The sequence below is a fragment of the Leucoraja erinacea genome, unplaced genomic scaffold (genome assembly GCF_028641065.1).
Source record: "Leucoraja erinacea ecotype New England unplaced genomic scaffold, Leri_hhj_1 Leri_154S, whole genome shotgun sequence".
NCBI lineage: Eukaryota > Metazoa > Chordata > Chondrichthyes > Rajiformes > Rajidae > Leucoraja > Leucoraja erinaceus.
Window position 1 is genome coordinate 13,875 of NW_026575836.1, and position 15,484 is coordinate 29,358.

At 46.4% G+C, this 15,484-nt stretch overlaps 1 protein-coding gene across 1 annotated transcript; it reads left to right on the top strand.

Annotated features, from left to right (window-relative positions):
• Nucleotides 1-144: 144 nt before the first annotated feature.
• On the top strand, nucleotides 145-14,381 carry LOC129715958 (zinc finger protein 271-like). The gene is made up of 3 exons (XM_055665844.1): nucleotides 145-246; nucleotides 2,374-2,978; nucleotides 12,635-14,381. Exon 3 carries the CDS (start codon nucleotides 12,729-12,731, stop codon nucleotides 13,851-13,853), a length of 1,125 nt encoding a protein of 374 aa, XP_055521819.1. The 5' UTR covers nucleotides 145-246; nucleotides 2,374-2,978; nucleotides 12,635-12,728; the 3' UTR covers nucleotides 13,854-14,381.
• Nucleotides 14,382-15,484: the final 1,103 nt, after the last annotated feature.

Genomic DNA, 15,484 nt, shown 5'->3' on the forward strand with positions numbered 1-15,484 from the left:
ATATTGTTGTCTAGTTCATTCCATTCCCTTAATATTTTTTACAAAGAAAGAGTTCTTATAAATATCTGTCCTGGCGAATGGGGTTTCCATTTGCACATTGTTTCTCTTTCTTGTTCTCCTTTCTGTTGAGTATGTTATGTATCTATCTGCAGTTCTGCCCAAGATCCCCTTTTGAATCTTATATAACATGGCTAGTCTATTCCTTGCCCTTCTTGTTTCCAGCGTTTCCCACTCCAGGTCGGACAGGTCGGGCTGTCTCTGATTTACAGGAGCAGTTTCAGCAGACAGACTGGAGTCTCTTTGCTACTCTGTCCACCTTCAATTCACAAGTGGACATCAACTCGTACACCTCAACAGTTCTGGACTATATAAAATTCTGTACCGATAATGTCACTACCCACAAGGAGATAAAGACCTTCCATAACCAGAAGCCATGGATGAGCAGGGAGGTCAGACTCCTACTGAAGGCTCGTGATGCCGCTTTCAGATCTGGCGACGCTGAGGGATCCAGCTCATCCAGGGCCAATCTGAAAATGGGAATTAGGATTGCTAAACTCAATCATAAACGGCGGATTGAGGAGCATTTCCATAACAACTCTGACCCCAGGCGCATGTGGCAAGGAATTAAATCCCTTGCCGATTACCAGAAAGTTAACACCCCTCCCCCAGACAACGCCACCCTCCCTGACGAGCTAAACCACTTCTATGCTCGCTTTGACCGGGACAACAAAACCCCAGCCATTAAAGTTGCTCCACCCCCGAATGAACAACCTCTCAGCCTCTCCACCTCTGCTGTACAAGGTGCACTGAGCAAGGTGAATGAGCGCAAAGCTGCCGGTCCCGATGGCATCCCTGGCCGGGTGCTTAGGGCATGTGCTGGACAACTATCCCCAGTCCTCACCAACATTTTCAATCTCTCACTGGCCCAGGGTGTTGTCCCCACTTGCCTCAAGACATCAACCATCGTGCCAGTGCCCAAACAGTCAGCTACAGGGAGTCTCAACGATTTCCGCCCAGTGGCACTCACCCCTGTCATTGCAAAGTGCTTTGAGCGGCTGATCTTGGCACCTCAAAGCCTGCCTCCCCCCCACACTGGACCCCCATCAGTTTGCCTACCGGACCAACAGGTCTACAGAGGACGCCATATCGGCGGCCCTACACTCTGCCCTGACCCACCTGGACTACAACAACTCCAACATCAGGCTGCTGTTCATTGATTTCAGCTCGGCCTTTAACACCGTCATCCCCGCCAGCTGATCACCAAACTCAGCGGACTTGGCATCTCCACCTCCCTCTGCAACTGGACACTGGACTTCCTCACTAACAGACCACAGTCTGTTAGGGTCAATAACCTCATCTCCTCCACTATAACACTGAACACCAGAGTGCCACAGGGCTGTGTGCTCAGCCCTCTCCTCTACTCCCTCTTCACCCACGACTGCATCCCAAAGTACGGATCCAACGCCATTATTAAGTTTGCTGACGATACCGCGGTAGTAGGACTGATCAGCGACAACGATGAGTCAGCCTACAGGGATGAGATCCAGCACCTGACAGCCTGGTGTGCCAACAATAACCTCGTCCTCAACTCCAAGAAGACGAAGGAGATTATTGTTGACTTCAGGCAGACCAGAGGAGGCAGTTATACCCCCATCCATATAAACGGGACTGAGGTGGAGCGCGTCTCCAGCTATAAATTCCTCGGAGTACATATCTCGGAGGATTTGTCCTGGTCCCTCAACACCTCCAAGCTGTTCAAAAAGGCACAGCAGCGCCTTTACTTCCTGAGGAGGCTCAAGAAAGCCCACCTGTCCCCCCGGATCCTGACCAACTTTTACCGCTGTACCAGAGAGTATCCTGACCACCTGCTTCACGGTATGGTACAGCAGCTGCACTGCTGCGGACAGGAAGGTACTACAATGGGTGGTGAAAACCGCGCAGCACATCATCGGTGCCCCGCTCCCTGCCATGGATGCCCCCCACCGAAAACGGTGTCTGAGACGGGCTGGGAAGATCATCAAAGACCCCTCACACCCCAACCATGGACTGTTTGCCCTCCTCCCATCAGGGAGGCGGTACAGGAGCCTCAGGTCACGTACTAGTAGGATGAGGAACAGCTTCTACAACGATACAATCACATTGCTGAACTCGGAGTCCCGCCGATAGATTTCTCCGGTCCCTCCGTCCCCATTGTTTAATTATTCTGTATTTTTTTGATTATTCTGTATCTTCTCTCTTTCTTTTTTTTAAATTTCTTTATGTACAACTACTACGGACTGACGCAATACTGCATTTTGTTGTACTCATACTTGTATTTGTGCGATGACATTAAAGTTGAATTGAATAGAATTGAATTGAATTTGAATTGAACAGCATCTGGGTGACACTGCTACCTCTATTGTAGTTCCCGATGCAAAAGTGTGCTGGTTTCCTCTGCAGTTCTCCCTTCTAGTTTGTTGATATGACCAGTTTTGTGTGGGTCCCAGGCGCATGAAGCACATTCCACTGATGGGCGAAGGGTTGGAAACTAAGACGTTTGGACAGGTGCGTGGACAAGACAGGTTTAGAGGGGAGAATGGAGCACAAGTTTGTGGGCCATTGGTACCTTCTCAAGATGGCGTTATGAACGGCGAGACCCTAACAAGATGGCCGCCGTCAACCAGCGCCACTGACGGTGACCCCTCACCAAGAGGGCCGCTGTCAACCTCTAATCAAGAGCAAAGATCTTATAGCGGAGCTATAGTTATTACAGTTATTATAGATAGAAGCGGAGCTATAAGATCTTTAATCAAGACGCCCACCGTCAATCCCTCACCCAGATTGCCGCCCACTGCCGATCAATCAGCGACGCCGACCTTACCTGCCCTCACCAAGATGGCCGCTCTTCCGACGGTCCCGGATCCGCCCCGGGCCGAGTCTCTCCTCGACCGGATGAAAATGGCGGCGGAGAAGAAGCGGCAGTTGGTGGCGTCGCTGAGGTAAATAATGTTATAAATCAACAGGGGAGCGGGATAGGATCAATATGGGGGAGAACTGAGGTAAATCACCACATAAACTACACGTCTGTGGGGAAAACTGGGGACAAACTCGTTATAAACCTACCCCTCTTATTCACTGAGGTAAATAACGTTATAAATCAGCAGCGGAGCGAAATAAACCGGGTCTGGAAAAGACCTGAGGTAAATCTCGACATAAACTACAAGTCTGGATGAATAAACCCGGTCTGGGGGAGACCTGAGGTAAATAATGTTATAAACACACAGGGGAGAGGAATAAACTGGGCTGCGGAGTCGGACGCAAAACATCCGACCCCGACCCCTCGGTAAAATAATTCTAAATCTGCTGTGATGACATTACACAAGTTGGTATTTCATAAGAACCACACGAATTAGCAACGTTACAACATTTTGAGATTTAAAAAAATCAAGTCTTTAATTTATCCCATCAGATGAAGCATAAAAAGAAGTTTAATTTGACACCTAATTCACTTTCATATCTTCAGTATTAAAGTGAATTAATTCCCTATTGCTTTTTCATTGACTTAACACAAAAGCTGTGATCGAGAACATTTAAAAGCCCATAACTTTCTTAGCATTTAAGAGAACTGAAAGACATTTTCAGTTATTATAGATAGAAGCATTCTGAAACAAATATGAAACAATCTTACTTAGATGACTTGAAATTAAAGCAGATAATTAATTAGTTACCTAATTGTAGCTAATTACAAAATTCAATTACTAGATCTAAACATCTATCCATTTCTTAAGAATAGATTAACATTTTTAAATAACCTAAGTGTCCAAATAACATTCACAAGAATTCAGAATATAACATAATTTTAAAATCGCAATGTCATGGGTTTATAGGCCAAATGGAAGGAATTTAATGTTTAATACCTGTAAATTAATGGCCATAAATCAGCTTGCGAGTGGGATTTTCTGGAACGGGACCACTTGGAACGTTCAGGTGCGGTGAATTTAGTCCCCATATCTGCAGCAAATACACTGCCGGTTCGTTCAGGGACTAAATCACCGTTTCGCAACTTAAAATGTGAATTAAATACATCTTAAGAAACACTTTTATACATGAAAATAAACTACTTTCTTTTACCTAATCCTCCATAAAATCCGTCCCCGTTGTCGGCATTGGCGGCTTCAGAAGTTGATTTTAAAATCATTCCAGCGATTAACTTCTCTGGTGAATTTTTTTAAAAAACCGAACGGCCGTAGGAACAACATCTAGCACTCCAACAAATATAATCCAGGACCAGGTCGGAAAAAAAAAACCCGTTTTAACCCCCCCCCCCCCTCAAACACGCCAAAATCGCGCACACGGCCAGTGGCAGAATTGCAGCGCCGCTGAAGGTAAGTTTTGTAACATACCTACATGAATCATCAGGCTGCCATTTAAACCCATGTCCATAAAGTTTTGAGTCAAATGGTTGTAGCTGTGCTATTGTGGGTTTTTGTTAATGTTTATTCTTGAAATAGAAACCATTTGTTTTGCTAAAAGAAAAAAATGACAGAAAGGACCATGACAAAATTAAAATTCGATTGAATTATAAAAATTATAAAAGCATTACTCCAAAATTTATTAAACTAAGACCACAGGTATGAGCTAAATGGCTAAATTATGACAAAAAAAAATCTCATATGCAATAGAAATTAAAAGTAAATGCATAGGTAGTTAAGTTTGCTACAAAAGTACATACCTAAAATTTATTAATAATGTTCTTAGGAACAGAATTGTTTCTGCCAGATTCTCTTTCACTGAAGCCCTTAAATCTGATTTATTTATTTTCAGTGCAGATTACAGTCTCCACACGGACGTGAGTGGGTGGTATGGCTGTTACTATTATAGCTGCAAATTTAACTATTTCTGGATAAGTAGGGAAGACGGGGAATTATAGATGTGTTAGTCTGACATCAGTGGTGGGGATGATGCTGGAGTCAATTATTAAAGAAGTAATAATGGTAAATTTGGATGGCAGAAAAGGATTGGTCCAAGTCAGCATGGATTTATGATGGGGAAATCCTGCTTGTTTAATCTTCTGGAATTTTTTGAGGATGTGACAAGTAAAATGGATGAAGGAGAGCCAGTGGATGTAATGTATCTGGACTTTCAGAAAGCCTTTGATAAGCCCCCACACAGGAGAATACTGGGCAAAATTAGAGCACATGGTATTGGAGGTAGGGTATTGACATGGATAGAGAATTAGTTGGCAGACAGGAAACAAAGAGTAGGAATAAACAGGTCCATGTCAGAATGGCAGGCAATTGCAAGTGGAGGGCTCAGTGCTGGGGCTGCAACTATGTACAATATATATTAATGATTTAGATGATGTAGTTAAAAGTTACACTAGCAAATTTACAGATGACACAAAGCTGGATGGTAGTGTGAACTGCGAAGAGGATGCTAGGAAGTTGCAGGGTGACTTGGACAGGTTGAGTGAGTGGGCAGATGCATGGCAGATGCAGTATAATGCAGATAAATGAGAAGTTATCCAGGGCTCTTGCCTAACTTTTTTTCCCTGTTGCCAGCCGGGCAACCTTGGCAGCTTTTTAGGATGCCAAATGACATTTCAGGTGGTCATTTAAGATGGCTTGCATGACGCATGCTCGGACAAAGTGCGTAGTTACCAGTCGGAATTATACTCAATGAAGCATTCACATATTTCTGCTTCAAATAAAGTCACAAACTAACATATTCACCAATCAAGACATGATATATACCACAATGACATGCAGCAAAATTATAATACGGTATCTCAACTCTTTTTACACATTGCAATTAATGCAATTTTTATTATTTCTTTTCCACTTCCAAACAAAAATGTGGTTGGATTATTCAGCGTATGATCAACCTGTGTCAATAAATCCTGGACCTTGATAACACATATGCTTAACCATGCACACTACAGATTGATGCAAGCATGTTTTCTGTAAAGGACCGAAAATTATCATGACATGACCATAGCATGGGTCGTTATTGCTGTTGGTACAGAAACACTCTCGCTTCCCACATAATTTATCCACAACAAAATATACAGGCTGCAAGGAATTTTCTAAAGGCATTTTATGATAATAGCTGTTAAAACTGACTATACCCATCTGACAGGTTAAATATTACACTAACTAACAAGAGATGGCCAAAGGACATAAATGCAGCAAATGTTTGGTAATATATTTAAAGGTGTCAAGGCACCACATTACCGGACATTCAGATTAGATGTATGTGGCAATGAAGATACCCAGTTTGTAAGCAACATTTTTTTTTAAATTGTTGATAAACGCTTTTTCCATCATTCTCACTTCAGAATTAACGTTAAAATTTCAACTGAAATATCTCCTGACCAAATTTGTGATGTATATGACTGACTGTAGAAGTAAAACCTGGATAAATCCAACATATAGTTGTGAATGTTGCTCATTAAATAACTACAGTACTGATACTCCATATCAAGAGCATTGATTTGCCATTAAAATGAATTCTGGAATAACGTGTCAGTGACAATCGAACACTGAGGTTTTAATGTTTCGCGTGTTCACAATTTAATTAATCCATCTTTATGGATTAAAACAAATAATACCATTGGGAATTAAAACATATTTGATTGCATTCCGTTATCAAACATAGTCAATGTTAGCTCTGAAGACATTTCCAGCACAATAGGGTCGGGGGGGGGGGGGGGGGGGGGGGGGGGGTGGTGAGCAGTGCAGGATGGATGGGAAGTGGGGTCAGTACAGAATGAATTGGGGGACCAGTGTAGGATTGATGGGGAGTGGCAGGAGAATCAATGCGAGGTGGCTAGGGAGATCAGTGCAGGATGAAAGGATGGGGGGGGGGGGGGGGGGGGGGGGGGGGGGGGGGGGAGCACGGGATGTCAGTGAGGACTGAGTAGAGGCAGGAATGGGGATCAGTGCGGGATGGAGAGGGGGGGGCTCAGGATAAGGGGAGTGGAGGGGGCATATTGCCTGGGTTTCAACAACTAAGTTACAGAGATAGGTTGAATAAGTTAGGTCTTTATTCTCTGGAGCGCAGAAGGTTAAGGGGGGGACTTGATAGAGGTCTTTAAAATGATGAAAGGGATAGACAGAGTTGATGTGGACAAGCTTTTCCCTTTGAGAATAGGGAAGATTCAAACAAGAGGACATGACTTCAGAATTAAGGGACAGAAGTTTAGGCGTAACATGAGGGGGAACTTCTTTACTCAGAGAGAGGTGTGGAATGAGCTTCCAGTGGAAGTGGTGGAGGCAAGTTCGTTGGTATCATTTAAAAATAAATTGGATAGGCATATGGATGAGAAGGGAATGGAGGGTTATGGTATGAGTGCAGGCAGGTGGGACTAAGGGAAAAAAGTTGTTCGGCACGGACTTGTAGGGCCGAGATGGCCTGTTTCCGTGCTGTAATTGTTATATGGTTATATATGGTTATACGAGAGAGAGAAGGAGCGGGAGGAAGGAGCAGAGGAGGTGGGAAGGAAGGCCAGCGCTCCTCGGACAACACCTGTCAGGCACGGAAATCGCAATCAAAATATGGAGGGGACCGCGGACGGAATATCTTGGTGGCCGCGCGCGCATGCGCACACTCACACGCGGGATGCTTCTGTGAACGGTAATTTCAGCTCAATCCAGCGCTAAATGCAGCTCAACTCTGCCTGTCTCGCCTGCAGCCCTGTCTCAATCCAGACCTGATTAACCTGGCGGGACAGGCAGAGTGAGCTGGGTTTGGCGCTGCTTTTCTGCGCTGGCTGTGGGCCTGGGGGCACCACGCCCGTCTGACTCCCGATGCCTCTGGTCACCCCCGGGCGTGTGGGGGCTCTTGGGTGGGGACTGGGATGGTCCAGTGGCGGTTTGGCAGCGATTGAAGCGCCGGAGACCGGGATCGATCCTGGCTGCGGTGCAGGGCTACCCGGGAGTGTTTTGGCACGTCTCCCTCCTCCAATCACCGCGCACTATCCTTATTCTCCCCCCCCCCCCCCCCCCCCCCCCCTTCCACCACTGACCGACACCTCCCTCCTCCAAGGGTCTGTTTTGAAAGTGCCGTTGGCGGAGTGGCAGCAGCGGCCGTTATCAGGCCGGACGGGGTGCGGGAGGAGGAGGAGATGGAGCAGCCGTCGCTGCTGCTGCTGCCGTGCGGGGCCCGTCATTCGCTCTGACCCTCCGTCACACCACACTTAGCACCTTTCCCACAACCGTCGCTGACACAAAATGTCACGTTCCTTTTCTCCAGAGGTACTGCCGGAACCGCGGAGTTACTCCAGTTTTTTGTGTCTATCTTCAGTATAAACCAAGTTGCCAAGCCGGGCAAAATGACTCGCCGTTTAGGAGTGGTCAGTGGCACCCGGGCTACCGTTAATTTCGAGCCCTGTTATACACTTTGGTGGCAAGAACAAGGAGGCAAATAATTATCTCAATGGTGTCAGATTAGAAAGAGGGAAAGTCCAACGAGACATGGGTGTCTTTGTACACCAGTCACTGAAAGTAGACATGCAGGTATAGCAGACTGAAGAAAGTTAATGGCATGTTGGCTTTCATAACGAGAGGATTTGAGTCTAGGAGTAAAGAGGTCCTTCTGCAGTTGTACAGGGACCTGGTGAGACCACATCTGGAATATTTTGTGCAGTTTTGGTCTCCTAATTTGGGGAAGGACATCCTTTATATTGAGGCAGTGCAGCGTAGGTTCACAAAGTTAATCCCTGGGATGGTGGGACTGTCATATGAGGAAAGATTGGAAAGACTGGGATTGTTTTCACTGGAATTTAGGATGAGAGGAAATCTTATAGAAACACATAAAATTATAAAAGGACTGGACAAGCTAGATGCAGGAAAAATGTTCGCAATGTTGGGAGAGTCCAGAACCAGGAACCAGAGTCTGAATAAAGGGGAGGCCATTTAAAACTGAGATGAGAAAAACTTTTTCACCCAGAGAGTTGTGCATTTGTGGTATTCTCTGCCACAGAAGGCAGTGGAGGTCAATTCACTGGACAAATTTAAAAGAGAGATAGATAGAGCTCTTGGAGCTAGCAGAATCATGGGATATGGGGAGAAGGCAGGCATGGGTTACTGATTGTGGATGATCAGCCATGATCACAATGAATAGCGGTACTGGCTCGAAGGGCCAAATGGCCTCCTCCTGCACCTATTTTCTATGTTTCTATGCCCCATCTACACAATAAACTCTATCTATTCCCCTCAACATTTTATGCACTTGCTGGGCTTTTATGCAATAATATTGGTGTTATTAATTTATTGAATTTTTGTTTATTGCATGGTATCTATGTATATTGGGTTAATAGGCCTGTAAATCTGCACTGTGCAAATGTAATTGTTCCACTGTCAGTACATATGACATGTAACGAATGATAGCTAAATGGATAGAAAATTGGCTCTAAGGAAGGAAGCAGAGGGTGATTGTGGAAGGTTGCTTCTCGGACTTGAGGCCTGTTACTAGTGGTGTGCCTCAGGGTTCGGGGCTGGTCCCAATACTGTTTATCATCTACATCAATGATTTGGATAAGAACATTCAGAGCAAGATTGGCAAGTTTGCTGATGATACAAAAGTGGATAGTTTTGCAGATTTGAAAATTATTGAAAATAATATTGAAAATAATTGAAAATTTGTAGCAGGATCTGGATCGATTGGCCAGGTGGGCTGAGGAATGGTTGATGGAATTTATTACAGAGAAATGTGAAGTTTTGCATTTTGAAATGAATGAATACGTTTTTTGGCCAAGTATTCACATACAAGGAATTTGCCTTGGTGCTCTGCCCACAAGTGACAACATGACATACAGTGACAATTACGAATTACTCATAGAACACTAAACATTAATAATAAAACGCCATTGATCAAACATGTGAACCAAACAAAATACCAGATCAAAAGGAGGCTTCAGATTTTTGTCTCATTTGGAGTACAGGAACATCGTTCATTGAAAGTGGCATCACAGGTAGATAAAGTGGTCAAAAAGGCTTTTGGCACGTTGGCCTTTATCACTCAGAGTATTGAATATAGAAATTGGGCGATCATTTGCAGTTGTATCAGACGTTGGTGAGGCCACATTTAGAGTTTTATGTTCAATTTTGGTCACTATGTTAGGAACAGGATAGTAATGTACAGTATACTGAGTAGGTACAGGATACTGAGTTGGATGATCAGCTATGATCATATAAAATGGCGGTGCAGGCTCGAAGGGCTGAATGGCCTACTCCTGCACCTATTTTCTATGTTTCTATGAAAGATGTCGTCAAGGTGGAAAGGGCACGGAGAAGATTTACGAAGATGTTTCCAGGTCTAGAGGGTCTGAACTATAGGGAGAGGTTGTGTAGGCTAGGACTATTCCTTGGATCACAGGAAGATGATGGGTGATGAGTAAAATCATGAGAGGAATAGATCGTGTAGATGCATAGTCTCTTGTTCACTCCAGCTATTATTGTGGATAATTGACCTAAACGTCGCGGTGTGGAGGAGATGCCTGCTGTGTTTTTAAAAACAGGTTATTTTTGTGATCGAAATTCAATTGCAGAGACATAGCTCCTTGAAAGTGGTGTCACAGGTAGACAGGGTGGTCAAGAAGGCTTTCAGTACATTGGCCTTCATCAGTCAGAGCATTGAGTGAAGAGTATTGTGTTCAGTTTTGATCACCGTATTATAAGAAAGATGTTGTCAAGCTGGAAAGGGTGGGCAAGGTGGGCCGAACGGCCTTTTCCATGCATTGGATAAAAATCATTGAATAATATGAAGAAACTGGATGTTATTTGCATCTTTTTCAACATGGACATTGTGGTCCGAAGGGCCCGTTCCTGTGCTGGACTGTTCTATGCTCTATTCCATAACAAAGGCTATATTGTACAACAACATGCTATATTCTGTTCCATAATAACTATGATATTTATATACTTTCTAGATCAAGTTGGACCCATTGGGCCCTATCCCCCAACGCGGGGGGAGGTGGCGCGGCTTCTGTACACCCCCCGGCGCCAATACCACCATTACCCCCCCCACATGGAAAATTATGGAATTTATGGAGGCATTGTCGGGGGGGGGTTGGCGGAGTGCGGGGGGTGGAGATGTGGGGGTTGAGGGGGCCAAGGGAGACTGGGATGGGTGTGGGGGCGATGAGGGGTTAGGCAGTGTGGACTCGACGTGTAGGGGAGGTTGTGGGTACTCTCATTCTCTCTCTCTCTCTCTCTCTCCCCCTCAATGGCAGTGCTCAGCATTCTCCTCCCCCCGCTGCGACCTGTGTTGACGGAAGGCCTCCAGCGTCCCCATGGACACTGCGTGTTCCCTCTACACGTACAGGCGAGCATGGACGTAGGTCCGGAAGAGGGGAGGGAGCCGACTCTGGTGTGACCATCGACCACCCGCTGCCTGGACCCGCGAATGGGCATCTCGACCAGGCCCAGGAGCAGACCATCAGGGAAATCCCTCCACCCCCCTCTGAATCTGCACTCCCCACTACCTGCCTTGTGTCCAAACACCAGGATGATGGGAGCAAAGATACTAGAGGACATGGGTGGGACTAAAATGCAAGCAGAAGTTGAGGAGCAGCCCCTTCAGATATTGGTACAGGGGCAGTAACCTCATGCTGCCGTTACCATTGGCAACGTCCCATTGTGATGTCACTGGCTGTCTGTGAGAAACTGCGGGCAATCTTCTTATAAACACCACAGATTCACCACCCGCAGACTAAAAAAAAATTCCACCTCATCTCCTTCCTTAAAGAACATCCTTTAATTCTGAGGCTATTACCTCTAGTCCTAGACTCTCCCACTAGTGGAAACATCCACTCTATCCAAGCCTTTCACTATTCTCTGTTTCAATGAGGCCCCCCCCCCCTCATTGTTCTAAACTACAGCTAGTACAGGCCCAGTGCCGCGAAACGCTCATCATAGATCAACATTACTAATTAATCATCCTTGCAAACCTCCTCTGCAGAGCCAGCACATCCTTCCTCAGATATAGTGCCTAAAATTGCTTACAACTTCTACAGCGTTATAGTTGCTTCAAAGCAAACAAAGCTATGCCTATTCAGATCAACATTTCCATGCTATGATAAGCCATCTATTATCCTGTGTGCGTTCTATGAATTTTTTTCCTTTGTGGGGACATGTATTTCTGAAAACCCCAACTTCAAGCCCTTCTCTTGCAACCTAACATAGGTTCCTTACACGAAAGTGATTATCTGAGCAATTCTATTATATAACATTTCCTCAGCGCGGCATGTTGGCCGGCGTGGGCAAGTTGTGAGTGAGTCAGGGCTGGGCGTCTCTGGTCCTCCGACTGTAGCGCCCATCTGGCGGCAGGAGGCCATGGTGTAACCCATCCACGTTCCCCACAAAAGCTGGCGGTGCGGCAGCGGCACTCCCCCTCGGATTGGGTGTGACGGCACGGTGCAGGATCTCCCTCCTTCTTCCTCACCCCACCCCCACCTCTCCATCCACTTCACCCCCTCCTCTCCATCCCCTTCACCCTCCTCCCCTCACCCCCCTCCTCTCCATCCCCTTCCTCCCCCTCCCCTTCACCCCCTTCCTCCCCCTCCCCTTCACCCCCTTCCTCCCCCACACCCCCGCCTCTTCATGGTAATGTCTTGTTTACCAGCTTGTTGACCCTTTGTGTTCCCCTCCTGCAGGGTTTAGGATAGGACGTTGCTGTGGACGGAGAGACGGGGACGTGAGCGGCTATCTGCTCAGTGTGCGGGCTGAGCTTCGAGGGGCTGAGCTTCGATGGAGGATCACATGATGGGGCACAACATTGAGAAGCGTTATGAGTGCGACGTGTGTGGCAAGGCCTGGCAGAAGCTGTACCTGCTGGAGGCCCACCGGCGGGTACACACGGGAGAACGCCCCTTCGACTGCTCCAACTGCGGCAAGAACTTCGCCCGCTACGACGGCCTGCAGCAGCACAACCGCGTGCACTCCGGCGAGAGGCCTTTTACCTGCTCTGACTGTGGCAAAGGCTTCAAGACGGCAAAGAGCCTGAAAATCCACCGGCGGGTGCACACGGGCGAGAAGCCCTTCGGCTGCTCCACCTGTGGCAAGAGCTTTACCCGTTTGTCAGGGCTGCAGGAGCACCAGCGGCTGCACAGCGGTGAGCGGCCTTTCACCTGCTCCGACTGTGGCAAAGTCTTCAAGACTACGAATGTTCTTAAGATCCACCAGCGGGTGCACACAGGAGAACGCCCCTTCAACTGCTTGGAGTGCAGCAAGAGCTTCAGCCGCTACGACAGCCTGCTGCAGCACAACCACGTGCACTCTGGCGAGAGGCCTTTCACCTGCTCCGACTGTGGCAAGAGCTTCAAGACGGCGAAGGTCCTGAAGAACCACCAGCAGGTGCACACGGGCGAGAAGCCCTTCGGCTGTTCCACCTGCAGTAAGAGCTTTACCTGGTTGTCAGGGCTGCAGGATCACCAGCGCGTGCACAGCAGTGAGCGGCCCTTCACCTGCTCCGACTGCAGCAAAGCTTTCAAGTCGGCTGCGGACCTGAAGAAGCACAGACACCTGCACACCGGGGAGCGGCCCTACACCTGCAGCGACTGTGGCAAGGGCTTCATCCGCACAAGGAACCTGCTGGTGCACCAGCGCACCCACACCGGCGAGCGCCCCTACACCTGCGCACAGTGCGGCAAGGGCTTCAGCCAGTTTAACAGCCTGTTGGTGCACCAGCGTATCCACACCGGGGAGCGCCCCTACACCTGTACCCAATGCGGTAAGGGCTTCATCCACTCCACAAAGCTGCTGTACCACCTGCGCACCCACACTGGCGAGCGCCCCTACACCTGCGCCCAGTGCGGCAAGGGCTTCACCCGCTCCAGCAACTTGCTGGTGCACCAGCGCACACACACCGACTAGCACCCCTACACCTGCACCTAGTGCGGCAAGGGCTTCACCCGCTCCTCCAAGCTGCGATCCCACCAGCAGGTACACGCCCGACGACCGTCCCGTCCCCAGCCCGGTGTATGGAGAGCGCTTTGCCATGGCCTCCCATGTCCTGTCTCACCAGTACGTGCATACCAGTGCCCAGCCCTACGACTGCCCGTACTGCGGTGAGGAGTTTGACAGCTCACGGGGGTTGCTCCCGCTGCAGCAAGCATTTCAAGAACACAAGGAGCCTGCTGGAGCACCAGCGAATACACACCAGAGACAGACCCTTTGTCAGGGCTCTCGCTTAACCTTTTTTTCCCTGTTGCCAGCCGGGCACCTTGGCAGCTTTTTCGGTTGCCAAATGACAGTTTAGGTGGTCATTTTAGATGGCTTGCATGACTCGTGCGATAATGTGCTCGGACGAAGTGCGTAGTTACCAGTCGGAATTATACTCAATGAAGCATTCACATATTATTTCTGCTTCAAATAAAGTCACAAACTAAACGTATCCACCAATCAAGACATGACAGTATCTCAACTCTTTTTACACATTGCAATTAATGCAATTTCTATTAGTTCATTCCACTTCCAAACTAAAATGTGGTTGCATTATTCAGCGTATGATCAACCTGTGTCAATAAATCCTGGACCATGGTAACATATATGCTTAACCATGCACACTACAGATTGATGCAAGCATGTTTTCTGTGAAGGACCAACAATTACCATAACATGGCCGTAGCATGGGTTGTTATTGCTATTGTACAGAAACACTCTCACTTCCCATATAATTTATCCACAACAAAATATACAGGTTGCAATTAAATTTCTATAGGCATTTTATGATAATAGGTGCTAAAACTGACTATACCTATATTACACTAACTAAAATTCCCCTTCAAAATTGCAACAGAAAAATTCAAGTATCTGGGTATTCAAATTACGAGAAGACACAAATCATTATTTAGTGCCAATTTTATGCCACTATTAAATAAACTGAATGATATAATTAAATTTTGGAAAATGCTCCCGCTCTCATTGATAGGTAGAATCATTGCTATAAAAATGACTTTCTTACCACAATTAATATATTTGTTTCAAGCGATCCCAATATATATTCCAAAATACTTTTTCAAAAAACTAGATTCTACTATCACTAATTTTATATGGGATTACAGAGCACACAGAATTCAACAAAAGCATTTGTGTCAACCTAAAGAAGTTGGGGTTTATTATTACCTAATTTTATGTATTACTTCTGGGCAGTGCATATTAAGAACATAATGTACTGGTTGGATGGTTCCACTCAGCAGTTGGAGTGGGTAAGAATGGAGAAAGAGGAGTGCTATCCGCACGATACAGGAACGATCTTGCTCTCACCGATAAAATTGAATAGTATAATATATAAGTACCCAATTATTCACAATAAAATAGTAATTTGGAAACAAATAAAAGTATCCTTGAAATTAAATAATCTATCAGTACTAACCCCACTATTGAACAACCCCGCATTCAAACCATCTCTCATCGACAAAACATATCAACAATGGGATAGACTGGGGATTAGGAAAGTAGGGGATATGTATGAATTGGGCAAACTGTTATCATTTCAACATTTT

Excerpts from the sequence above, each read along its gene's own strand:
- LOC129715958 (XM_055665844.1), top strand. The coding sequence starts at position 12,729 with ATGGAGGATCACATGATGGGGCACAACATTGAGAAGCGTTATGAGTGC.